Below are 27,643 nucleotides of genomic sequence, written 5' to 3' on the forward strand. Positions count from 1 at the left end.
TTACTTTTTTTCCCCTTTTTGTCTTTATATTCAATACAAATCTGCATCTATTAAAAAAAGGGGAGAGAAAGCAAAAGATTACTACCCTAGTGACTTGGCATGAGTGCAGTGCCATAACTGTGAAATGGAACGTACCCTGGTAGTCCTAAACATCATTGCCTGCACTGTTCAATGTGATATGGCAACAAAGGAGCAGAATATTACTATTTTAGAGATTAATTGACTTTAGGCTGTTGAGGAAATAGATGAGACTTCAGTCACACAGGCCAGCCCTCAGAGTGCCCAGGATGGATTTCAAAAATAAGGAAAAAGGTTTTAACTGAACTGCTGCAGACTCTTCCTTTTTTTCTTGAGTTGATCATTGTCCGTTTGGATGGGTTAGGTTTGCTTGATCATCTGCATTCAAATGTGTTTTTAACCATTCCTATAAAAACAACCCAAAGTTACAAAGAGCACAAGGAGCAGAAATAAAAATAATGAAGTTCAGGAGCCAATTGTGGTGCTCGTGAGGTGGAATAAAATGACAGCAGCATTATTTGTCATTAAAAAGCTTTACAGTTAAAGCATATGGGACCAATATATGTGTCTCCATCCTAGGAAGGTAAATGGCAGGTTTTACCTGATTAGCATAAATGAGCTCCTCTTCCACATGATAGTCAATGCTTCTCGTGTTACAGTAAAGTTCCTTATTGCACCTTTTATTACCTAGGATTAAATACAGAAATTTGAAAAAAAAAAACCAAAAAAGGATGTTTCTAAAGATTCAAGATGACACCTGCTAGCTACAGTAATATTTTTATTTCTCTGATTTTTCAACTATAGTTTGATACCTGTAAATGGCTTTTTCCTTTGATTAAGTAGATAACCTTTTAACTTGCTTATTCCAGTTAAGGGCAGCCTATACCAGCAGAACATGGCTCAAGGACAGAAACAACCATAGACATGATGCCAGTCCATCACAGGGCCCACACTTACATTGACTCACTAATCAACCAGCATGCAGGTCTTTAGAATTTTGAAGGAAAACTCACAACCAGTTTTGGGACTTTACCCAGGTTGTTGGATCTGTCAGGCAGCAGTACTTCTATGAGTAATATATTGCAGGAATAGCTAAAACATTTTACAAAATGTTTATAAAAGTTTTCTGCTGCAAATTAACATTTATTTTACATCATGTAAAGATATCTTCATTATAATATCTTGTCTTCAATTATCAATCCATTTTCTGTACCGCACAAGTTACTTTTTCCGTCTAAATATTACATATTATATAACTCTGTGACCCTTCACTTGATAAGCGGTTTTATAAAATGGATGGATAGATGAATATTTTATTTCAATCAAATGAATCACATGCATATAAATAAGACAATTAACTTGATACAATTTAATATAGTGCAGGAAATTAATAACAAATAATTGTTGACTTGACAAGTTGCATACCAGTTAGCACTGCTGCATGACAGTTCCGGGACTTGGGTTTGATTCCCATCCTGCTCAATTTTCGTGCAAACGTTGTGTGTCCTTGTTGTGTTTGTCTGTGACTTATCCATGTACTCTGCTGTTCTCATACATCCCATATGCCAAAGACATGCAGGAAAGGTTGATTAGTGTCACTAAACTGGCTCAGCATGTGTGAGTGTGTATCATTTGACAGACAGGCAATATGACAACTTGGTTCTTTGTCTTAATTCCATTCCTGTCAGGATCAGCTTTACTTCCTTTTAACCTTGCAATGGAAAAAGTAGGTTGATGGACAACATATTTGCACAACTATTTTAATAAAACATACTATTGTTTCACCTTTTGAATCAAAGTGTACTTTAACTTTAAACTCACACTCTGGCTTACAGCTATTCAATATATACGTAAAATCAACCTTTGCACTTGGCAAACCTAAAATGTCTGCTTTATTGAAAAAGACTGTGTAACCCTTCTTTCAGCTCCTATAGAATTCCACCAATGAAATGACTACCTTATGAATTCTGACTCGGCCTCCATTTCACTGTCTATTACCATTTTTGCTCATTATGGTAATGATAAAGTATATAACCTAATTGGTTTGTAATTGTTGCCACAGGCAGAAACAAAGTAACTGGTTGCACTGGCAAGTCCCTCTTTGTTTTTCAGGGTTCCCAGTAAGGTCAAACCAGCATATATTTTGCAAGTGCTCCCAGTGCTTGTTTTCACTTTGCAAATATTGTCACTTACATTTGTTGGAAGTGACAGCAATTCTTCTCCTTCCTGCAGCAGCAGCAACAATGGCAGCGTCACTATATTCAACTAAAACAGAAAAAAGTGTGTTCTAATTAAAGCAGTCTGTGTCACCAAACATTCTTGTAAAGTTTGCAATCAAAAATAAAATTCATTTACTGCTGTCAGGCCAGGTGTTTACTGGATGTGCAAAATGACGATATTGAAATAGGCCTCCAATCGCTAACAGAATGGCTGCAATACCTAGTCCAATTCCGACAGCCAAAGGAACTGCAGCAAGAAAAGAAGAGTAAATTATTAACATTTCTAAGTGGTTTGATTTGTATGTTTAACAATGAAAATCCGATGAGTTTAGTAAAACTACAGGTCCTTTTCAAAAGGAGATACCTGCTATGTTCTATCATGTCTGACCTCTCCATCTCCTGTCTGGTCTATCTAGCTCAAGAGTTCCCAAAGTGGTCGATATCGACCCCCTGGGGTCGATTTGAACTTTCTAGGGGTCGATTGTTTCAATAAAAAAATTGGGGGGTCGACGACAGCAAAAATAGACCCCCTTACTACTGCTATTTGTTTGTTACTTCAAAATAACTATGATTCCAATAGGTACCTAATTATGAAGCAAAATAATTCAAAAAAACACTTTTTTGATAAAAACACATTACATACCAAACTTGCGAACAAAAAGCTAAAATGTGTAATTAAAAGAATCACACGTACGAATGCATGAAAATACATGTAGTACAAACATGTCTGTGCATTGTCTTATCGAACGTATCAAAGCAAGTGCGGACATGGTGGGACGAGACGACGGATATTCGATATTAGCAAAATCTATCAGTCTTGTAGGTCATGCTTTCATAAAACACTATAAATTGGTTCATTTGATGTGACATGTACTTATTTGTGATTTGAACTTTGAATTATTTATAAATAATTATTCATTGAGGAGCAGTACTACGAAAAAGAAAATCGGAGGACACAGTTTATTTGAGTTTGAACAAAAATCTTCTGTTTCAAGTAAGTACATACTTTATTGTTTGTTTTGTTTTTTTATCACAGGAGCTGTCGAAATTGTTTGTTAATAAAAGTTTTTATTTCTTCAGATGATATGACTGAACCAAAAAAGAAATGCAGTCAGTACAGCTTGGACTATTTGTATTTATTTTGAATTTACATATTTATTTCATAAATGTCAAAAATGTAAAAAAAAAAACTCTGCTCATATTTTTTTGCTTTAATTTTCATTAGTGCAGGTTTCGATATTAAATGTTGCACAAGATAATGCCATATTCTGTAGTACTTTTATCTTTTTCAATCATTAATTACAAGTGATTAAAATGAAAAGTTTGATATCTCATGAAATATTTAATATCGAGTGCTGTACAAATTTATTAATTTGAGTAAGTAAAGTAAATGACTAGGGGGTTGACAGTTTTCAAAGTTTTTGGTAAAGGGGTCTGCGGCTGAAAAAAGTTTGGGAACTCTTGATCTAGCTCATCCTGTTCTCCAAACTCCACCCTGCTCTAAATGTGCTTATCACAGGATGAGCGGACTCTAATTGTAATCGTGCTGAATTCAGTTAGAGCTGTCATTTGGACATGTTTTCCACTCTTACTACAAGTGCCAAATGGCATCACAAGTGCAGATATTGGGTGAGAAATGCAGGTGCAAGTCTTGTCATCCACATGTGCAGAAGTCTGCCTATTCTGCTGGCTGTCAAAGTATTTCATTCTTTTTGAGTTATGCCTATTTAAGAAAGAGGAAAACCATCAATTGCTTCAGTGGTGAGCTAGACCTCTATCTGAATAGAAACGTTTCCAAAACTAGAACAAACCACTGCTATTGTGAAATATCTGTTTCACATTCCAGCTTGGACACCAGAAGTAGGAAAAGATGAGTTTTAATTTATGAACAAGGTTTAGAAAATGGCAAAGGTAAACACAAATCAGTCTTCTCTATCTGTGTTTGTAGTTGAAATGTAGTGATAGACTATTTTTCAACAAATTTCCTGCAATAAACATAAAACTGCAGTTTATTAATAACTTAAGGCTAATAAAAGATGGATTTTTGCAGACACATGTAGGTGCAGGAAATCAACAAAACACAAAAATATAAGATACAAATTAGCTTGGTTTTATTTCCTATAGAGGAAAACTTCCCAAAGGAAGCATTACTCATTTAGGACTGCTTTCATAAGAGATCTGGCCATTTAGTCAGCAAAATGAATCAGTCCTTGTTTAATTTCAAAGTTGTCAGCGTCCATGCATTGATTTTTGTCACAGCACATCTGCGAGGATGTTTGAGTGCTTGTATGTGTACTACAACTGTTTCAACTGTTTGAACCTGCTGCTTGCCTGACGTTGTTCAGAACTAATGAGACGTTTTTGTTTCTTCTGTTGATTTTTTATCTGTCTCATTTAGAAGAAGAAATTTATAAAAGATAAAGACTTGTTGTTCATTTACAATAATACTAATAACCAGAAATATGCAGGGTCATACATTTGCTGGCTTTACCCTAACTACAAAGTTATAAGCAATACAGTCTCCGCATCAAATTGCAAACTAGCAGTGTGCTTTTGGTTTGATTCATGTTGTGTCAAGTGATGAAGACGATGACTTGCCCTCATGTTTTCAGGGTTAATGGACAGTTTTTCTGTGATTTGCAAGGGATGATGTGGAGGGCCATTTTGCTTCCCCCCCCCACCTCTCTCAAGCTGATTTTCTCCCTCCTGGCTTTGGTCACACCCTGTGGTTGCTGTGAGGTTTCACATGCAGTGGTCTTCTTTTCTATTATGAAAATATGCAGGAAGTCAATGGTAAGACTACTCCTTCCTTCAGTGAGATGGATGTGTTGCTTTAAGTATGGCCTTGCTTGCTTGTGGACTTTGCTCTCCTTTAGAAAGGCTGTATTCCATGCAGCACCAACATCTAGCTCCATTATGGATGGTCTTCCACTCTCATGGTCCAGCACTAGGTTAGCCTTTGGACTTACAGGATTGTTCCAGCTTGTGCTAAGGCCACTCACTAGGCAGAAGCAGTTGTGCTATACAACAGAAGTTGAAGCCAAGTGGAGTGCAGGCAGTAAGCAGGTTCATAAGTGCTTAGACTACGTTATAAAGAACAGAGTGGACATTTTGCCATTGGTTTCATGGCTGCACATAAGCCCAACTGTTGCTTTATAATTGGTGCAAATTTTGTCCATCAAGTTTTCCAAAGGTTGAATTATGATCATTTTGCTCACTGAAAACAGTGGTAAATTATGCAAACCAAAGACATCTGTAAAGCTGTGACCGGTGCCATTCAGCTATATTGTTGCAGTCTTATTAGATTCAGAGCTTTAAAGAAAGGTCCAGTGTAGCATCTGCAAAACTCCTTCTTTAGCTTAAGTTAAGGGATAAGTGTCAGGGAAGGGTGCAAAAATGCATGTCTCATGTTCTCTGCCAAAGAAAAGAACGCAATACCTCTTAGTCCTACACTGTCAAGTACACATATGATATGAATACATACTCATTGTTATCTGTGAATGCAAGCAAGTTATTTGTTTAATATACTGTATGAATTAATTGAAAAGATAACATGAAAAGGTGTAAGGATGGCCATACGCTGTACGCTTTTTTTTTTTTTTTTCAAATGAGGACAACTGCTAATAATGTGTTCTTCTAAATACATTCATAAATTGTTCAGCATAACCCGATTTTCATTTTGCAATTCAATAAACTGAGTAAAAACGATAAGCCACAGAAACAAAGGTGACAGGATAAACCAACTAGTCCAGTCTGAAGTGTTTGATCCTACCAAATAATATCATGCTGAACACCAAGAGCCCTGCTCTACAGTCTGTCTCACCTTTTGATATTTTCTGGTGTTCTTACAGTTCTTAATGGTCTAACTAACATGTACTTCACACTTCCAGTAGTTTTTAAAGTAGTTCAATATATTTGAAATAGTGTTACAAGAAGGAATTCTTCCTCATCAAGGCATGCAAACATGATTTTGTGTTAAGTTTCAGATTTGGATTCACTGTATGCCTTTACTGCGGTGGGCTGGCGCCCTGTCTGGGATTTGTTTCTTGGCTGGGATTGGCTCCAAAAGACCCCCGTGACCCTGTAATTAGGATATAGCGGGTTGGATAATGGATGGATAAATGTATGCCTTTACAGTGAACACACAATGAGGCACCAACCAGTTGTTTATGGCCGCTGAAAGTGCATTTAGCATACAGCACTGCCATGATACTGCATTTAGACCCAACATGTTGACTCAAAACAGCCTGAAAATAGACACATCCTTGTGCCGCACCCATTCATAAATTCGGCATTTTATCCTGCCACCACACTCCATTTACCTCATAAGCTGGTCTACTTCATTCTCTTTTTTTAACCCCAACCTCAACAAATTCCTGTGCATATCGATACAGTTGATTATCTCAGTTTGATCATTTCATAGGTTGTGAAAGACGTGGTGGTGTCGTCATGGGGGAATATTTATCTTCTTGTATTTGTGTACCATAGAAACAACAGCTATATGTGGTACATCAACAACAACTTTTGCAGGTTATGTCTCAGACTGTATACTACCACAGTAAATAGTTTATCAAGTAGAGTGTGATGTATCACTCACATTCGAATTCATGTGTCTATAAACTTGCTTAATGTTACTAGAAATTATTTGGCAACCCATCACAAACATGTGCACAACCCAAAGTAAGTCCCTTAAGTGTAGAAACTCTGATCAAACACCTAAACACATTTTATTTGATCTAACTGTTTAATGAGCTTTTTTCCTAATGAGCTTTTTTATTCCTGCGAGCTGGAGTTGTTAACGACTGCACTCAAGCAACTCAAAAAGGAAAGAAAAAGGGTAATTTGGCTATAACTCTGACTTGCCTTGACTTTTGTGTTAGTGAAAGGCTTCTTGATGAGCATATGCCTGCCTTTTTTGCTTGCTTAATGAAAAATCTTTTAAACATTTCTAAAACACTAGGTCAGCCCTTAAAGCAGAATGCAGTCATGGTGTAAAGGATACACCTTATAAAGCAGAGATGACCACTTTCAGTGTACAGTATGTGTAGAAAAAGGCCTTTAGAACACCTCAAAATAATAAGTAATTGTATAGTCAATCTGAGATTTGAAATTACAGCCATCATAGAGAGACCATAATTCAATCTTGTTTTAATGTAGCTGTGTTTTTAAATTATTTGTTACATATGAAAGCCTCCGACACATCCACTCAATAGGAAGTACGCAATTCTAATTAATAACACTTCTTTAGGCACAGTGTCTCGTATGTCCTTTTACTGAAGCACAGCTAAAACATTCAGAGGCCATTCCTTTACTTGAGACTTCACCTGATGGTTTTACAGTTTATTTAAATAATGCAGAGCAGGTGGACCTGGAGTGATTTTTCTTAAGATGAATTCTGAATATTTAGAAAGTCTCTGTAATAGTACATCATATGTTGTCCTGATATTCAGCAATAATCAGGCAGTTATAATATTATTTTTTATCACCTGGCCCTTTATTCCACATTCTCAGTTGAAATTAGCAAGACTGTAACTTAGTAAGCTATCAGTTATGATAAAATAATCTTTTTGGGTGATTTTCATATTTATATAAATTCCACAAAGGTTTTCTTTCTCTAATTCTGAATAGTTCAATACACCCCAGTAACAATACCTTGGACTTAGTTAAATTAACATATTTAAGTCCACAGTTTTATTTAAAAGTATTTTAACCTAAGAGAGAAAAATCAGAAGTGTCTTACATACTCCTACTTATTATTAGTATCAGTATCTTTATGATATTTTAACAACCTACATAAGATTACAGATTGAATATGAAAGCTAATCACTATTATAACGTATATTTAAAAATAGATCAATTCTGGCGGCACGGTGGCGCAGTGGTAGCGCTGCTGCCTCGCAGTGAGGAGATCTGGGTTCGCTTTCCGGGTCCTCCCTGCGTGGAGTTTGCATGTGTCTGCGTGGATTTCCTCCCACAGTCCAAAGACATGCAGGTTAGGTGCATTGGTCATCCTAAATTGTCCTTTGTGTGTGCCCTGTAGTGTGCTGGCGCCCTGCCCAGGGTTTGTTCCTGCCTTGCGCCCTGTGTTGGCTGGGATTGGCTCCAGCAGACCCCCGTGACCCTGTGTTAGGATATAGCGGGTTGGATAATGGATGGATGGATGGATGGTTCAATTCTGGTCATAATGTGAACTTGGCTTAACAGGTGTTACAGGTAATATAATGAAATGATAAAGGTACTTTGAGATGGAATAAATACACATTACCATTTACTCAGTTAATAGTAACATAATTATAACTGTATTCCCTTAAGAATCTTGAACCTTTCATTCTTATTGATTTTTTTGTACCTGTTCCATGCCCAGCTTCATGATGGTTTAATGAAGAATCTAAAAAATCAAAACAAATTAATTAGATTTCTTACAAATGCCTTGATAAAAGTCATACTTTTCTACCTCTTTTTTGTATAGTTTGAGTGTTTGTGGAACTTAGTTACACAGAGAGAAACAGTCATATTCCTAGTAAGTCAAACTGAAAATATTCAAATGAAATGACTGCTTACTTACTGCATGCTGTGAAATAAAATGAGTTCCTCAGTTGTTTTTTTTAGTTTTTTTAAGATAGAAATATAAATGCAATGGTTATGACAAATGGGTGCTAGTAATATTAGTCAAAATTAGGGTGTCACAGTGACTAGCATTAACACCTCTAGTGTGTGGGGTTCTAATCCTGAAAGGCCACCATTGAATCTGCATGTAATTTTGGGGTCTGTTCAGGTCCTTCCAAAAAGTTTAGTTTAGCCTTACTGCCAAGTGTAACCTGACCTGACATGCACAAATGCGCTGAGCCGGCAACTGGCATTCTAACCCACACCGATCCTTATGGTTTTTCTGATGCTGCTGGAGTTGACTTTGCATTTGTTTTTTTGTTTGTTCCCAGATATAGGGTCCCTGTGGCCAAAGTATATACTAAAGGATGAATGGTCTATCTTTCCTAAGATTTCTAATGAACTTGGAGAAATATATTTGCTAAGATGGGTTAAAAACTAAAGTATTGCATATTGTAGATTTTGTTTGTTTTTAAGTTATAATTAGTTAACTGAGGGGGGTGTATGATGATTATATAGAAATGTATTGCCTATTGAAATAAGTGTATATAATATCAGCTATGGATGTAAATGACTGGCTAGTTAATTCATATTCTTGTTAACAATAAAATGAAGACAACTGAAAAAATCACATTTTTTAACCACGCTATTCATAATTTTAAACAATGATATTAGCAGCATGTTAAACATAATTAATGAATGCCAAGGAAAACTTTGCTAGTGATTCCTTATATTTATCATAACATGTGCTGTTGCCTCATTATTAACCACCTTCAGACTTGTTCAATTGACAGGAGACCAGTCATGATACTGGGAGTGATGGGAAAACATACCTGGAATAATCAACAGTGTAGATCTAATAATCACTGCTAGTGAGGGTGAAAACAGACATTTAAAACACACTAAACTTTACTTAGACCTAGGGAATGTTGCTAAACAATATTAATCCCAGGTTAATATTTGTTTTCTAAATAACATTTTTTTAAAATGTTCTAATTAAACAAAGCAGTCCATATAAGAATCCTAGCTTAAAAGAGGTTCAAAAGATGTCCAATTGGCAAATCCTCAGAATTTTTCCTACTTTGATTTTTCTCTTCTTTTTCTGTTCTTGTCAGTAGTTCTTAGGGATCTACGTTACTCTAAATGCTTATTAAGTTAGTAAATGTTACCGATTTTGTAATTTTGTATTCATTTGCAACAGTTAATTGTGGTTAGTTTTTCAGGAGTATGTTTTTCTTCATTGTAATCTCCCACCATCAGTTTTCTGTTGTTAAACGTACATATATTTGGTCATATAATGTTTGACAGAAATAAATAAAATAAAAACTCCAAGAGCAATTGTCCCAGACATGAGGCTTGAAAAGACTTGACTTTACACAGTAAAATACAAGGATTGCTTCAGTTAAACGAAACTGCAAAATTTGCAAGGACTGCAGTTATCTTCAAAGAACTTCTGCTTTTCAAGACCTTTGCTCCACTTGTTTGTTTAAAGTTGTTCATATTTTGTCCCACTCTCAGATTAAGCCTAGCCTGACATCACCTTTTTAACAAGGTGGTCTAATAGCTGGCTACTCTGTGGAGGATTGGGTTGAAGGCTTTTGGGTGAGTTAACAGTTTCTATTAGGACATGAAGACTGTCTGTAAAAGATAATCAAATGTGACTGTCATTCATAAACATTAGATCATTTGGAGTTAGGATTACTGATTACTACTTGATATCTTTGACATTCATATTTAGTGTTCAGTTGGCTATAAAGATTAGTATTGTTGGGTCTACACTAGAAAAGCAACTATAATACTATTATTTTGCTCTCCTTATCGACATGCTAGTCAATAAAGTACTCTGTGATTTGTTTGCCAACCTAAGGGTGAAGCTTGTTTCTTCTACACATGAAGCAGACTCATAAAATAATAAAATTTGCAAAAACTTAAACTCCATCCTAATTTAGCATTGTGGGGAGAGGAATCCTATCTGGAAAACAAACAACTAACCAATCAAAACTGAATTTGGTAGAATCCAGTGCAAGACAAGGAACAAGCTTGTTTAGCACACTAGTATATCACGGGATAACCTCACAAATATACTCAACACTTATGTACGGCAAGTTAGATTTAAATCATTCTAAAATAAATTTCTATGGGATGAGTGAGAGAAGTCTGTAAGGACTTTAAGAGAATGTGCAAACTCAATACAGAAAGTAACTGGGTCAGGATTTGAACCCAGAACAATGCACTGTAGCTATGGGGCAGCTACATTAACACCCCTCCACAACCCCAATTTCCCATCTCTTTATTTAAAACAGAGGGGAAAAAATAGGAAAAGCTACATATGTTATGGCAAACCATAGACATAAGAGTCCTGGGGCCTCATTTATAAAACTTTGCAAGGAGCTGTGCATGAAAATATGTGCAAAAATCAGATTAACCATTGATACCAATCACCTTTTAAGTTAGACATGCGTGACTGCAGCATGAACACTGCCCTGAAACATCCATACTGTATGTAGAACTTGCTATTCAACCTCATTCATTTGCAATCACAATGCGCAGAACTTCACTGGCTGGTAGAGCAACCACTTCTTCCTGGCATGTTGAGACCCTCCTACCTGCATTTAATAGTATCTGGCAGTGTTCCACAACTGGGAGCATAAGATCATGTATGGTATGTAGCACCTCTCCTCTGTTCTTTGTGGGTCCGAGAGGTTTAAGGCACCATCGTCTGACCAGCTAACAGCTATCGCTGATCACATGTAATGACATAATTGCTGTTAAAATGAATAATACAGGCTATGAGAAACACTTTAGGTAACAGCCGTAATGTAAAATACCACCATATTTGTCAAAACTACTTTGCCTCAAAATAAATTAAATCACAAGTTGACCCAGGCCATTCAGACAAGATGCTTGCTATTCACATCTTGGATGACTTCTGCATTAATGGAATAGAACTGCTTAGGTTAACAAAAGCAGCTTCAATCTCACCAGGAGCCCTTACTGCAAGATGAGTGGATTAAAGTGCTCTGATCATGTTAGGAGAACCGGATGCAGTTGCAAATTTTCTTTTTATGTTGGCAAAAGCATTTTTTTTTTAAATGTATATATACTGTACCCAGGACCATATGACAACTGGATTTAGTCCCTCACCATTGGCCTTCAGCACATCAGGTATGATGGGAGTGAAGCTTGATAGAGATATTCCTGACCTGTCTGCCACGTCTGTGAGAAGTGACAACAGGTAGCCAATATAAACTGATGAAAAACCAAAAAAAGATCTTCACCGCAAATACGTAACATTGACCTTTTTAAAAGGAAACTAAAATGGAGTTGATGCTTCATATTCAGCACTTCTGAGGTGTAATATGTTTGTCATGTCAACACACATCATAACAGCTCAATGATGTGAATTATTATGGATGCGAGTCATCATTTAACTGGTTTGGCTGCATTTCCCTGCTAAATCAAGGGTGTTATTTCTCAATTTCTCAGAAATGTTGTGTATGGGTGGATCAGATTTGGCATAAATAAATGCAAGCTTTTGTATCAACTTTTCTTTAATAAATCCCAATGTTTGCATGGAATGTTGCATATGCACATTAGGAGCCTCTTTTTATGCAAATGCAAGCTTAATAAGTGAGGCCCCTTGTTTTTTGCATAGCAACAAACCTAAGAAATGCATTTTGTTTCTCTCGCATTGAGAGAAATGTGTAATATTAGTGCAGTACTTACCAAATGACAATTCAGTATGAAGGGGATTAGAACATGAAAGAGATGTACCTGTTGTGTTTGGCTGCTGGGCTGTAGTGACTCCTTGAGATTCTGTAAACAAGCAAGTACATTTGTTAAGTTTTTCTGTTATGGTGTTTAGCATTGCTTGCTTAATGCTCTAAACATGTAAAATTTACCACAGGCTGGAGGTGGGAATAATTAGGGTACTTGGGTAAAAATTCAGAACCATTTTGCAGAGGTGAGACTAAGTCCTGCATAAGCAAGTTTTAAGTACGTTTCACGTCAGGACCTTCAAGTTAAGCTTTAAGTTATAATGGTTACATTCAAGCAAGCCAAATCAGACTTAAGAAGAATTTTGTACCACAATCAGCAATTAATCATCTTATAGTGTCTGATGTATACTAACATATACTCTAAGCTGCGAATAAACTTTGTCAATAAAAACTCTTAATAATTAAAAGATACATTTAATAAATTTACCAGTTTTACTTTGAAGTAATTTGAATATGTACATTTTACATGCTGATGCGTCTAAAACACGGTATATTTAAAGAAAATACATTTTGAAAAGCTATATAGTACTGTTGCTACATCATCAACTCTTATTTTAAAATAACTTCTTTACATAACTTGTTATATTATATTAATATTATAAATTAACAAAATATTTCAGCAATCCCCCATCGTTTAGAATGCATTGCGCGAGCAGAAAATTATGTTTGAGAGGAATTTGACTTATATTTAAATGATGTGGTCACATTATCCGCAATGCTTGACTAAACATTTGCTCAAGAAGAAAGCTGGACACAGGCAGTGCCAGCTTTCTCATTGACGCTTAGTGAGGGAAAGGTGGTGCCATTCTAGCCCAAAATCTAAGACTGTTTTGGCCATCAGATATCCAAGCAGTGCGGCAACTTTAAGATTTTCTTTTTATGACACGATCAAAACAGCCCTGATTCACTGCATCCCTCAATTGGGTTATGTTCTTCATGTAAATATACAGATGCTTACATTTAGAAAAAAAAAAAAATATATATATACAGAAATCCCAAAGGTAGTTATAAAAGATGTTAACAATACAGTATCAAACACCTAACATCTGTCCAAGAGCACACAACAATTTAATGACATGCCAACTGTACATTTTACTGTATACCTTTTAGCAGTATTAAGCTTGTGTAGTGTTTGTTTTTAGTAGACAATATTTTTTCGATCTTCCATGAAACAAATCAAAGTGTTCACATTACTATGAAACTACATGAGAGTGGTGAGTGTGAGCTGTCCTCACTGCCATGCAGCCAGTAAGCTAAAGCAATCTTAACTCTGATATCACTCGTAGTTTATGTGTAGCATCTAAATGTTTTAGCCATCTAAACATTTAATTCTTATTTTCCATGACTTGGGTAGCATAACAGAGGTGGAATACTGTGACATCCGACTCTTCTAGAAAAAACGTCTTAACAGCTGCAAGCTACAGGAGAGGACTGAGATGTTGATCATAACAGTACCCTTGTGTAGCACTTTGAAAGCAGCATTTGCAGGACATCACTAACTTTATGATAAAACACTTATGATGCTCTCCTCCACAGCATCCTATGGATCGACTTTGGGGTGGTACAGGTCCTCATTTGAATCAGCAGTTCATGGAGATGGGAAAACAAGTGGACTGTGTGCCACACACCATGTGGACAGCGAGAGACTCAATCAGCTTGATTGTGCAGTGTCAAATGGGGTGAGCAAAGTTAGCATGCAGCTTAGAAGATACACTGAAGTGGTACTTTAGTTGGAACGATGACACATCAGTCACAGTATTTGGGGTGATCACTCTAGTTAGCATACCTATCTTTGTGAATATTGAAATGACAAAATGTAAAGGTTTTGTTGTGTCAATAATATATATATATATAATTTTTTGATCTGCAAGTCTTGCTGATGGCCATTCCATTCTTTGCAGTGTGTAATCTGCAGTAAATTCGGAACATTCAAAATTGGTAATCCTCTGTGCTGACATTTTGTCCTCCAACATGCTGATAAGTCCTTATCACTTGTACAGGTATGGAGCCGAAGTGCAAATAATTGGAATGTAAATTAAAGTAATGCAATTTGAAATAATAATAATTGTGTTGATAGAACAGAAGTTATTGAGTTTGAATTAAGTTGCAAGTCTAAGTCAAGTCTGTTTTTAAATCGGGTAAGTCAAAAGTCATTCATTATTCCTTTTTTATATGACGTTTTGTCTATTGAAATATGATTGGAATTTTAATGTTAAACCAAATAAGAACCACCCTTCACTCAAGCCATCATGCTTAATTTTTTGTTTATTAGTGGAAAAATTAATTTCAAGTATCTCAATCAGCTTAGCCTTACTCAGACTGGTTGTACTTGGTTATGGTACATACTACGTAACATACATCGTTCTATGACCCTGGTCCTGCCAGATTCTTTGTAATATAACCCCTTATTGATTGTAGTAATGCCGTCAAGTGATAATTTGCATTAAAATATCTGTTACCATGAGGTATATGGTCTATCAATTGTTAGTATGCTATTCTCACAGTAAAGTACTAAACTTACATACACAAGCCACACTAAACAATAAAACTATAAATGTTCAAAATTAATTAAAAAAGAGCAAAGACATCTTTTGATGCTTCAACACCTAGAAAATATCTAAACTCTGTATACATTTGTCATCAGCCACTTCTGTCAGTTGGAGGGGAGAGAGAGTCTTGGTCTGTAGTGTCCGTGTGTATTATCAGATTTAGTCTCCACTACCAAAAGTTTCAAACAAAGTCAGAAATCGGTGGTGTTTCACAATCGCCATGCACTCTGAAATAACCACATGAGTATATGTATTTCTGCAAATGGATGTAAGGTCCAAGCTACAGTCTGTTAAAATGTACTCAGCTTTTTTTTTTTTTTTAAAAAAGCCTGAATTTCAAAAAGAGTGAATATGCACATTTTTTTATGGTTCACTAACAGATTTTACATTCTCTTAAAAAGAAAGTGAAAGCATGTGCCCTTGAGTGGAGTAACCTCCTTTGGAATCACAAAAAATGTATTATTCTATTAATTCAGAGTTCAGAAATTGGGCAAATGATCATACAGTCATACCCCTGTACATGAACTCCAACAAAAAGAAAGCCTTTTTTTGACTTGTAAGACCTCATTTATATCTGTGACGAAGACAGATGTATGTCATGCAAAAGGAGGTGATTAATATATCATTATCTCTTCATGTTCCTAAATCAGATCTGCTCACTTGCCAGTCTACACATCTGTTCAAGGTGTGTCATTCATGCTTTACGACATGTTAAAATACCTCATAACTTTTTTCCGCAATAATTATATTTCTGCACAAGTTCTAGCAAATGCTTTTCAATTGCACAGTTTTACTTGCTATGAGCTAGAGGATCATATTACTGTGTATAAAATCTAACTTGTGTCAGTACAGGATTTCTCCATCAAGAAAATTTATATTTAACAAGCTTTCTGTTGCTGCAATAGCTTTTACCATGTGGCAACAAGAAAAAAGGCGCTCTACCTCATGGTTTAAGCTAAAAAATATAAGATTGGCCAAAAAATAACAGACACCTCACCAGGAACTCCTGTCGTCCTCCTGTGGCACAAAGAAAAAAAAAAAATATTCTGGTCTTTATATATTTCAGCAAATCATGAAAACTAATCCAGTATTAAGGTGTTGTCCTGAAAATCTATCAGAATGGGTTGAGGACAAAATCAAAAGTTTAAATTCGAACCAAACAACTAACATCTAATAAACTAAACAAAAATCAGAGTTTTTTTACACTAAATCCTAACTACCAGAAATTCAGAAGCACTAACTACCTCTAAAAGAGTTGTTTTTTTTAACTATCTTGAAATTTGGATGAGATAGAGGGTGCACCACCATCTTATATAGTGACTACCTGGTCTTGTCATGTATTGCAGCTTTAAATGGTTGCAACAGACACCTTTATTAAAAATGAAAGGAAACAAATTTAATATATGAATATACAATAAATAAAAGACATTAGTTCTAAACAAAACAATAGCAATTACAAAGGACAAAATATAAGCACAGAAATAAATTATCCATACTCCTACAACACCTAAAATCGAAACAGCCCCACATAGTCCTTAGTATTTCCCTTGGTCTCAGTGATGCTGAGTGTGACAGTGGGTATCAGAAGTGATGGATCGACCTTGCTCACATTACTGGAAAACATTGTATTACTCTTGTAATGGTGTGCTGTTACTGCGGTGGGCTGGTGCCCTGCCCAGGTTTGTTCCTGCCTTGCGCTCAGTGTTGGCTGGGATTGGCTCCAGCAGACCCCCGTGACCCTGTGTTATAGGATATAGTGGGTTGGACAATGACTGACTGACTGGTGTGCTGTTAGTTAATTAGAGATGCAGTGTCAGTCTTTGTCAGGACATACAACTACTGTACCTCAGTCCACATGTAATATCCATTTTAGCATTGCACACACAGAATCCAAGTGACTACGTCATGTTTCATGAATAGTGGCTATTCTGTGTGATGCTGAGTTTATACTCTGTACTTGTCTCTTTAATTTATGTGTATCCTAACATAATATTCTACAGAGCTAATTTATTGTATACTCCATAGTCCCAGAGTTAAGAGTTTAGTGTTCTGGCACATGATGGAAGAATAGTGGGTCACAAGGTCTAGTTGTAAAGGACCAGTAGATGAATTGTAAACCAAGGACATGCAGCTTCAGAGCCAGAAAATCAATAACCAAAATGATTAAACCCAAACGTATTTCAAAAATCAAAGTCAAAGAGTGAAAAGTGAAGGTCAAAACCCTAAATGAGTACTGAATATAAATGTGCATGTAAAAAAAGTCTTATGCTGCCATCTTATGATTGATGATGGCATACTGCATGAATTCAACACAACAATGGTCTGTTGTGTTGTAGTATTTAGGCTGCAAAATGGTGGTGGCCACAAAAAAAAAGGCTATTACAGGTGTAGTAGGATCCCGTTGTTCTGCAATAACAGGAAGCTATCTTTAACATATGAGTTATTATTTAAAAGTACTAAATAACAAAAAAAATGTTCAATTACTTTCTGATTTTTCTTCCAGTCGTAGTTTGTTTTACCACCCCTAACTTCCCCCGTTATTAATGTAAAAGCCATTATGTTTTTGTTACACTGACATTGTAACACTCTGCATCTTCTGTTAACCCAAACAACAAAAAATAAAGAAAGAAAAGCACAAGTAAAAATAGAACAATACAGCAGGTAAAGAACTGAGGTAAGGAGTAGCAGTCCGCTGAATACAATAGCTGAGCAACTATTTCATGTTGGTGTAGCAAAGGAAAGGGGCAAGTGAGTGAGTCATTTCCAAGAATGCCTAATTTATCCTTCTCCCCATCACTAACCTCATTCACTCTTGTCCAGTGCAGCTAGCGGCTACCACTTATTAATATGTGGACTAGTTTCAATCCCTTTATCCCTGTTCTTTTTTGATTTAAATTTAGCTAGGCAAGCTCATACTGGTAAACATATCATACAATTTGTAGAACACCACTCATAAGTCTGGTATATTTATCATTCATTCCATATACTGTATGTTTGTGTATATATATATTATACTGTATAATTCTCAGTAGTTAGAATTTTCCAATGACAGAAAATATAATCTGGGTTAACCAAAAATTTAAATCATTGGTGTGTGGATTAACAGGGTTCTCCTGTATCTTCAAAAATAATGTGAATAAAAATTGACAGTCAAATCAATATACACAAAGCAAACAATAATATCAGAATATTCTCTGATCTTAAAAACTTAAATGTAAATGCTAATAAGTCAGAAGAAATTTTATATAGAACAAAAAAAATTGACAAAAACAGAACTTGACATATCGTAACAAGGAGCACTAGCTGATCACCACAAGGTATTTTGCACACTGGTTTAAAGTCTGTGTGGGTGAGACATCAGACGTGGACTCCTCTGCTGGGTGTGCAGGTTTATTAAAAAAAAAAATTAGAAATGAATGGATGGAGCTGAAGCTGTTAATAAACATATGTTTTGTTTATTGGTATTTATTAGTAATAAAATTTTAAATATGTCAACTTGATGTTAGAAGCAATTTATTAGAAGAAAATCTATAAGCTTCCAATTTTTATTCATATTATTATTCTTTTTTTTTTATTATTAATTTTATTACAATCCATACATAGTAATCAAGTTTTTACAAAAAAAAATTATGTTAACAGATCGATTCCCTCCCCTGAGAGAGAGAGAGAGAGCAAGCCAAACGTGTAAAATTTAAGGCTTGTAAAATACCTAAATTAATAAATTCTCTGTGCTTTATAAACTTATTTTAAAATATTACTGATTAGATCCTGCCATGTTTTGAAAAAAGTCTGTACGGATCCTCTAACTGAGTATTTGATTTTTTCCAATTTTAAATAATATAACACATCAGTTTCCCACTGACTTAAAGAGGAGAGTTTGGGTTCTTCCAGTTTATCAGAATAAGTCTGCGTGCCAACAGTGTAGTGAATGCAATCACAATTTGTTTGTCTTTCTCCACTTTAAGACCCTCTGGAAGAACCCCAAACACAGCTGTTAATGGGTTAGGAGGGATTGTGAGTCCAAGGCTGTCTGAGAGGTAATTAAAAATTTTTGTCCAGAATAATGTTAATTTGGTGCAGGCCCAGAACATGTGACCCAGTGAGGCTGGGGCTTGGTTGCAACGTTCGCAGGTTGGATCATGCCCTGGAAACATTTTGGAGAGTTTTAGTCGAGACAGATGTGCTCGATATATAATTTTGAGTTGTATAATTGTATGCTTTGCATATGGAGCTTGAGTGAATTCTCTGCATTGCTACTTTCCACTCCTTTTCTGATATATTAATTGAGAGATCATTTTCCCAGTGTCCTCTTGGATCTTTGAAAGGAAGGGATTGTAAAATGATTTTATATATTGTAGAGATGGAGTCTAACTCCTTGAAATTGAGCAATATTTTTCCAGCGTGGATGAGGGTGCAAGATGAGGAAAATCTGGAAGGTTCTGTTTAACAAAGTTCCTGATTTGAAGATAGTGAAAGAAATTGTAGCTGGAATGTTAAATTTGGAATGTAATTGTTCATAGGATGCAAAGACGTTGTCTATATAAAGATCTCTAAGCAAGTTAATTCCAAATTTTTCCAGATATTAAAACTGCATATGTTTGTGAAGGTTGAAAGAGGTGGTTCTTTGCAGGGTGCCACAGAAGAAGCTTCTCCGTCTTAAAATGCTTTCTACATTGGTTCCAGATTCTAAGTGAGTGGAGCACAATTGGGTTATTAGTGTATTGCCGATAACGTGTGTTTATTGGAGCACAGAGCAAGGAATACAAAGAAGTACTGCAGGATTTTACTTCTATTGCGGTCCATGCCTGTGTATGTTCTTCTATTTGTGTCCAGGTTCTTATCGCCTGTATATTTGCTGCCCAGTAATAAAACTGGAAGTTAGGTAGAGCCATGCCGCCTTCTGCCTTTTGTCTTTGTAGGGTCGCTCTTTTGATGCGTGGATGTTTTGAATTCCAAATAAATGAGGTTATTGTTGAATCTAATTGCTTAAAGAATGATTTATTAATGTATATTGGTATGTTTTGAAATAAAAAGGAGCTTAGGAAGAATATTCATCTTAACAGTGTTAATTCTTCCAGCTAGTGTGAGATGAAGGGTTGACCATCTATGCAAGTCTTGTTTAATTTTTTCCATGCAGACGCCGAAATTTTGTTGATAAAGAGCTTTATGTTTACTTGTGATGTTTACCCCGAGGTATTTAAACTGTTCTGCAATGATAAAAGGTAGGGTGTCTAATCTAATATTATATGCTTGAGAATTCACGGAAAGAGTACACTTTTATTCAGATTAATTCTGAGACCAGAGAGCTTTTGAAATTCTGTGAGTGCTGCTAAGACTGCAGGCACAGAATTTTCTGGGTCCGATATATACAGTACCATGTCATCTGCATATAATGAGATTTTCTGTTCCAGTCCTTCTCTGCTAATCCCCTTTATCTGATCAGTATTTCGACAATGTATTGCCAGTGGTTCAATGGCAATTGCAAACAGCAGTGGTGACAAAGGGCATCCTTGTCTTGTGCCACGTTCTAGTTTAAAGTAGTCTGAGCAAATGTTATTGATGCAAACTGAAGCTTCTGGGTTAGTATACAGTAATTTAATCCATGCACAAATGTTGGGCCAAACCCAAACTTCTCCAAAATAGTAAAAGGTATTTCCATTCAATCATGTCGAATGCTTTTCTGCATCCAATGATAATAATATTTCTGGGGTGTTTGATTTAGTTGGTGAGTATATTACATTAAACAGGCGTGAAGATTTGAAGATAAGTGTCGGCCCCTAATAAATCCAGTTTGGTCTTGTGATATTACGAGGGAGCACTTTCTCCATCCTTCTAGCTATGATTTTAGAGAGTATTTTAACGTCGTTATTCAGAAGTGAAATTGGTCTGTATGATGCACATTGTAATAAGTCCTTATTTTGTTTTGGAAAGACAGTGATTAGTGCTTGGAAAGGTTTGTGGAAGAGATTGGTTATCTCTGGCTTCTGTAAATGTTGCTAATAGGAGGGAGCTAGCTGAGCGGAGAATTTCTTGTAAAACTCTGCAGGGTAGCCGTCAGGGCCTGCTGCTTTTCCACCTTGGAGTGACTTTATAGCATCCAGTAATTCTGATAATGACAGAGGTTTATCAAGTTCCTCCACACTAAAAGCGTCAATTTGTGGTATCTGTAATTTATCCAGAAATGCATTAGATTGTATATTGTCTTCTTTAAACTCAGTAGTATATAGGGATTTATAGTAGTCTCTAAAAGTGTACATTATATTTTTGTGTTCGATGATTTTATCTCTGTTTGTGTTAGTGATTACGAGATTGCGTTGCATACATCTTGCTTGTGAATTTGTTGCTAAAAGCTTATTAGCTTTCTCTCCATGTTCATAATAATGATGTCTGGATTTGTAAATTAGTTGTTCAGTTTCTTTAGTTGTCAAGAGGTTTAATTCTGAATGTAGAGCCTGCCTCCTCTATGTAGAGTCTCTTTGGTAGTCTGGCATGTTCTTCATCTATTTTAGTAATTTCGCTTTTTATCTCTGCTACTTTCTTGCTTCGGATTTATTTCTGTGGGAAAGATATGAGATAATCTGTCCTCTTAAGAAGGCCTTAAGAGTTTCCCAGAGTATTCCTGCAGAGATCTCAGGGGATGTATTTGTCTCTAGAAAGAATTTGATTTGTTTGGATATAAATTCAGTACAATTCTCGTCAGCTAATAGAAGCGGTTGAGGCGCATCTGCGGGTGAGTGTATGGGGCTTAGTAATTTCAGCTCCAAGATCATAGGTGCATGGTCTGAAATAACAATAGCATCGTATTTACAAGATTTAATCTTAGGCAAGAAGTTATTATCTATAAAGAAGTAATCAATCCTTGAGTAGCAATGATGTACTGGTGAGTAGAAAGAATATGTTCTTGAATTTGGGTTTAAAACCTCCAGGGATCTGATAAGTTGTGATCAGTTATAAACTTTGTAATTATCTTTGCGGTGTTAGTTGCGTTCCCCTGTGGAGGAAGTCTTATCTAAAAGTGGATTTAGAACACAATTAAAGTCCCCAGCCATTATAAGTTTATGAGTGTTCAGATTGGGAATGGATGCAAATAAATTTTGTATAAATTCCTTATCATCAACATTAGGTGCATAAACATTTATCAAAATCATTTTACAGTTAGATAAGTCTCCCATGACCATCACATATCTCCCTTCAGGATCCAATACTACATCTGATGCTACAAATGGTACTGTTCTATGTATGAGAATTCCCACCCTCTAGTTTTCTTTGTAAAACTAGAATGGAACATTTGGCCAGTCCAGTCTTTTGCAGCCGGAACTGATCCTTACTTAGTAAGTGGGTTTCCTGTAAAAATACTATTTTAGCATTTAGACCTGTTAGGTGAGAAAGTACTTTCTTTCTCTTTAATTCGTGATTCAGGCCTTTAACATTCCAGCTTACGAAGTTAACTGTCCCATCATGGAGACACTGATTCTGAGTTTTTGATGTCATTTTATAGTCTTAACTGGAAGTGAAATAGTTTAGGTCTTAATTTCCTATTCCCCAAGAGTTGTTGCCATGCAGCTTATTATTACGTTGATAGTTATAATTATAAAGATTGAGATGATAGATTAGATATAGATCAAGCCTGCTCTCTTTCTCTCCCCCCCTTAACCCCCCACCCTCCCTTTTTGCCTCCCCAAGTGAGGCTAAAACCCACTTCACGCAGTCCCAGTCCTCTGACATACCCAGAGACAGAGCACGTCCAAAGCACAACAAGCCCCCATGCAGTGGCGCTTTAGGGTTAAAAGATAGAGATATCTGTTACCAATATAGTCTTTAAAAAGAAAAAAAAAAAAGAATTTTGCACTTAAAATATATATATAGTCTTCAGCAATTTTAGTGCATTAAGATGATACCCCCAGATAATAAACCTGGGTGATGGTGTTAAAGATGTGTCCAAAATAAGCATAACAAGTCTTAATGCAGTAATAGCAATAACAGTAAACCAAGGGTATGATATTGAACAGTCTCGTTTAGGGTAGAGATGAGATAATTAGCAAAGAAAAAGAGAGAAAAAAAAAGAAAATAATTAGGATTCATATTATTATTCTACTTTTGTTTTCACAGTAAAATGTCTGCAAAACTTTTCCAAAACATATTATTAGATAGACTGAAAAAAATGTTATTTGAGTTTTACTATTTTATATTATTTTGTTCTGCTTGGGGATATGAATAAGAAAAAATACATACTTTGCCATTAATGCAATTTTTCTCCCTTTGAAATAAAAAAGTATATCATTCGCCTCTCATTTATCTAAAAATCAGCCTATGATAAACACATAAAAGCACAAAGAACAAAACATTACCTGCCAAGGCCCATCTGCTGAAACAATTTTTAAAATAAAAAAGAAGTAAAGACCACTTTTAATTTTTAAAAGAGAAGACTAAACAAAAATTTTATTTTTACTAGCACAGCAAAATACCCGTTTAGTGAAATGGACATAATGGTACAATGGTAAGTCTGTCTGTTTCGATCACGTTGTTCATTTAGGAACCTCTGTTCATAGGTCATTCCAGCCCTTACATCCCTCTTTCTTTGTAATTCTTGTTACCTTTGTCCATCTGACATTCGAGCCAACATTTTTAACCCACAAATTACAGTGTACTTTGAAAGTGCATATTATTCTAGCTAATAGTAAGCTGTAAAATATGTATGTGTGTTCATTTCTGACTGCAGGCCATTTGTAAAATTAGGCAAAGAATGTAGGTTGGAACTTGTGGTGATTCACAGAAACATTACTTCTTTGGAAAACTGACTTCACATTTAGCTTTGTGGTGAAGGGATCAAACTGTGTTGCTTAATTTTCATATGACAACGCGGATTTCATATTAAGCACTTTCTTCTCTCTAACTTTGTTAAATTCAATTGAACCTTAGGTGGACATGTTGAAATGCAAGCACTAACTTAATGCTTTGCTGCTACTTTACAATAGATGTAGATTAATATCAAAAAACACTCACCCTCAGGTTACCAATGATACATTATGACAAAAATAATGAAGTACCCTATTTTTCCTCCATTTCTTTAAAGTATTGTATGTGTACTTCTATTTTTATAGTTTACCCAAATTCAGTCTATAAACCAAACATCCCTCCCCCATGTCATTCTACTATTTCAATACTAGAAAAAGATGAAGGTACATTTTATAATTCATGGTATTATGTCTGTGGGACTGACAACGTATATACACAAGTGGTATGTGTTCAGTTAAGCTACACCTCTAAGAAAACCTGCTACTGATTCGCTTGCTTTTTCTCTGTGTTATGTACAGCTCTTTCCTAGCTAGCAGAATGTCAAAAATTAGAGTCATAAAGCACTAGCCAAACAATCATTACCCTCAACTCTATTCAAGAATACACTTAAATTATCAAAATATTGTTTTCAGTTAAATCCAAAGCGTGGACACCAGCAGCACACTGACATCTTGCATTCTAAACCAGTGATGCTCTCATAATGAGATGCATGGGTGGTGTGATAATCGCATGGTAACCACAATTTCACCAGGACACTGGGAAACGCCCTACTCTTTTCAAAAGGTGCCCAGGGATTTTTATGACCACAGAGTGTTGAGACCTTGGTTTTACATCTGATCTAAAGGACGGCACCATTTTTATCACAGTTTCTTTATTACTCTGTGGCATTGAAATCTACACACAATCCACAGAGGACATGCCCCTTGATGACCTCACTAACACACCTTCCAGCAGCAAGCCAACCTTTCCTGGTTGGTCTCCAATCCAAGAACTGGCTAGGTCCTAACATGCTGAGATTCACATGACCTGTTCCGAACTGCGGGTACCGTAGCTGCCTTAAAAGTATATAGAACCCATCAAAGATCACATTTGCTGCTAGGGTACTTGCCTCTCTCTGGATAGTAGAAGGGTGCGCTGAGCTTCAGTGATTCCAGGTCATTGTGGTTCTTCCCAAATCCACACCTGTACTTCCCATGTTCTGCAGTTTCTTCTTGTAAGGTAAAGACTGCTACATAATTTACTTTCTTGTCAGGCATTTTTTTAACGAGGATGCCATCTCTGTAGAGATAGAAGTTTTCATTCATCTGCCTCTTTGAGGTAACTCTGGATAGAATGCATTGAAATGTTATCTTCATTTTGTCCCTTGAAAGTGCAATTTTTATGGCATTTGGTAAACCTGTGGAACAGCAGAAAGAACACATAAGAGTTTTCTTTGGAAATTCGAACCCAACTGGTTATCGCCTTGTTTTTGGGAAAGTAAAGGTTATTGTTTAGCTGCACTTTTTTTGTTTTATTTGGTTTTCTGTTTGTTTTAATTGTAATTAGAATTCCCCTTTTTAAGAATTGAGCAGAAAGAAGTGAGGCCTTCAGTTATCACCAATTACTTAGATTGTTATGGCCGCTACATTAGGCCTGAAGAAAGGAACATAAGTTCTTTGCTGAGGTATTGTGTGTTTTGTAGTTAACCCATTCCCAGCAGCTCTTTTATTGAGCCCTCTGCAATGAACTGACAGTAGAGTGCCTGCAGGAGTTCAACCTATGGTTAGTATACAAACCACATTATGGTGTACTGATCAAATCTCCACCACATGTCCCACTTCTGCCTATTACAAAATATCTCTCTATTATAATAAAAAAAATCCTGGGACGAGACAAGTCTTTTTAGCCTGGGACGAGATGTGACTTTTTCAGAGAGATACTTTCACGTTCCTTGAGGTGAGACTGAGATTTAACCACACCCAGGGCTGGAAATAAAAGGCAAAGAGTAGATGACAAAGTAGAACGTCGTAAAGAGGTTCAAAAATGTTGGCATGATACACATGCAGAGCAGGTTAGAGATAATGAAAGTACTAAAATTTGAAAGTCTCAAAAAAAGTTATAGTAAAGATCACATCATCGCAAAGAAACGGAAATTATTACTCTGTGAAATAATGGAACAGCAAAAAGAGATTGAATATATTGTTTGTCTTTAAACTTCGGAGACTTGTAGATCGTCTAATTTGTGTTGCACTCAGGGAAAAGTAGTGTTTCTTCCCAATGAAGAGGCGTATCTGCGAGAATTAAAAAATGTGGTGTTTGGTGAAAGTGAAATCCACATACACAAGCGGCAGAGACATGAAGTGGGTGGCGCGTAGCACATGCCTTTGGGAGGGTTGGCAAGTGAAGCAAGCTGGTGGCAAAGCCCCCTAGTTTGAAAAACAAAAATTTGATATCTGTCTCATTGAAGCAAATAAACAACTGAAAATACTCCAGCTTTCAAATCAGTTAAGTAAGTCACACCCAAATGTTATACTAAGCGTATACATTTTTAACTTGTTGATAGTAAGAAAGTTATTATTCCGTCACAATTAAAATATGTAGACAAAGTTAAAAATCAGTTTTCTGTCATTCAAATATTGTTAATGGTATCTGTGCACTTTTTCATAATTCCAAACTTTTAAGTGTGTGAAAAATATGAGACTTCATATTGTAAGTTTATACAGTATTACAATTTATCATGTGTTCCATGAGATGTGATGTTAATATATAGCGGCACAACTGAGACATAAAAAGTGATTATTTCTTATGATTTGTTTGCTACCCCATAACTACACCCCCACCTAAATGTCCAAATCCACCCAGGATTAAAAGCAGACAATGGTTGCGATGAAAACCTGCGGCCACAGTGGGCTGTCAGGACTGAAAATGACCGAAATGTGGGATGTTGATTAAGACAATTCTTAATGTTTGTAAACTTTGTACACACCTTTCTGTTAAATAGAATTTTAAAATTGATTTGGAACAAATCAAGTATATTGTGAACTCTGACAGAATTAACTAATTACTTCAGCTATTCATTCTCTAAACCTGTTGCTATCTGGACATGAATTTGCTCATCATTCATGCTCTGTGATCGAAATGTACAATTCATTGGACAGAAAATGTAACGAGTTTTGAAAGCTGCTAATTCATTTTTAATATAGCAGGAGAACTCGTGATTTCTATGTCTGGGTAGCAGGTCCAAAACAAACAACTACGTGTAAACTTAAAATACCTTACCCGTCACTTTCAGTTGCACAGGATTGCTTTTTAAAGATATCTGGTATTGATCGTTTATCTTCACCCAATATTTACATGTGTAATTCCCACCATTTGACTTCAGGACATCTTTAATAATGTATGAAATAGCTGGAATTGGAATCTCCTTTTTATATACGACATCTCCATTTTTATAGACAAAAAATATATTCTCTGTGTGATGCCGTTGATCTTGTGGAATAAGGCACTTCAGTTCAGCTGTGGCTCCTTCCTCCAATGTATCATTTGTTGATAAAAATATTGGTGCTGGCAGTGGTGGCAACTCTGAAACAGATTTTAGGAGATGTTTATTTACACATGATACTTGACTGTGGCATCATTCATTTGAGATGCTTGTGAATACTACTTTTTATTAAATACCCCCACCCTGCTGAGTCAT

General features: G+C 35.9%; 1 protein-coding gene across 1 annotated transcript; it reads right to left on the bottom strand.

The window, feature by feature from the left end:
• On the bottom strand, positions 1-27,643 carry LOC120530658. Its single transcript, XM_039755082.1, has 8 exons — positions 27,625-27,643; positions 27,226-27,528; positions 25,076-25,363; positions 12,618-12,659; positions 8,587-8,625; positions 2,374-2,484; positions 2,212-2,283; positions 1-705 (listed from the first exon to the last, which is right to left on the bottom strand). The coding sequence occupies exons 1-8, from the start codon at positions 27,641-27,643 to the stop codon at positions 533-535; spliced, it is 1,047 nt and encodes a 348-aa protein (XP_039611016.1). The 3' UTR covers positions 1-532.

This window comes from Polypterus senegalus, chromosome 6 (assembly GCF_016835505.1).
Source record: "Polypterus senegalus isolate Bchr_013 chromosome 6, ASM1683550v1, whole genome shotgun sequence".
Lineage (NCBI taxonomy): Eukaryota > Metazoa > Chordata > Cladistia > Polypteriformes > Polypteridae > Polypterus > Polypterus senegalus.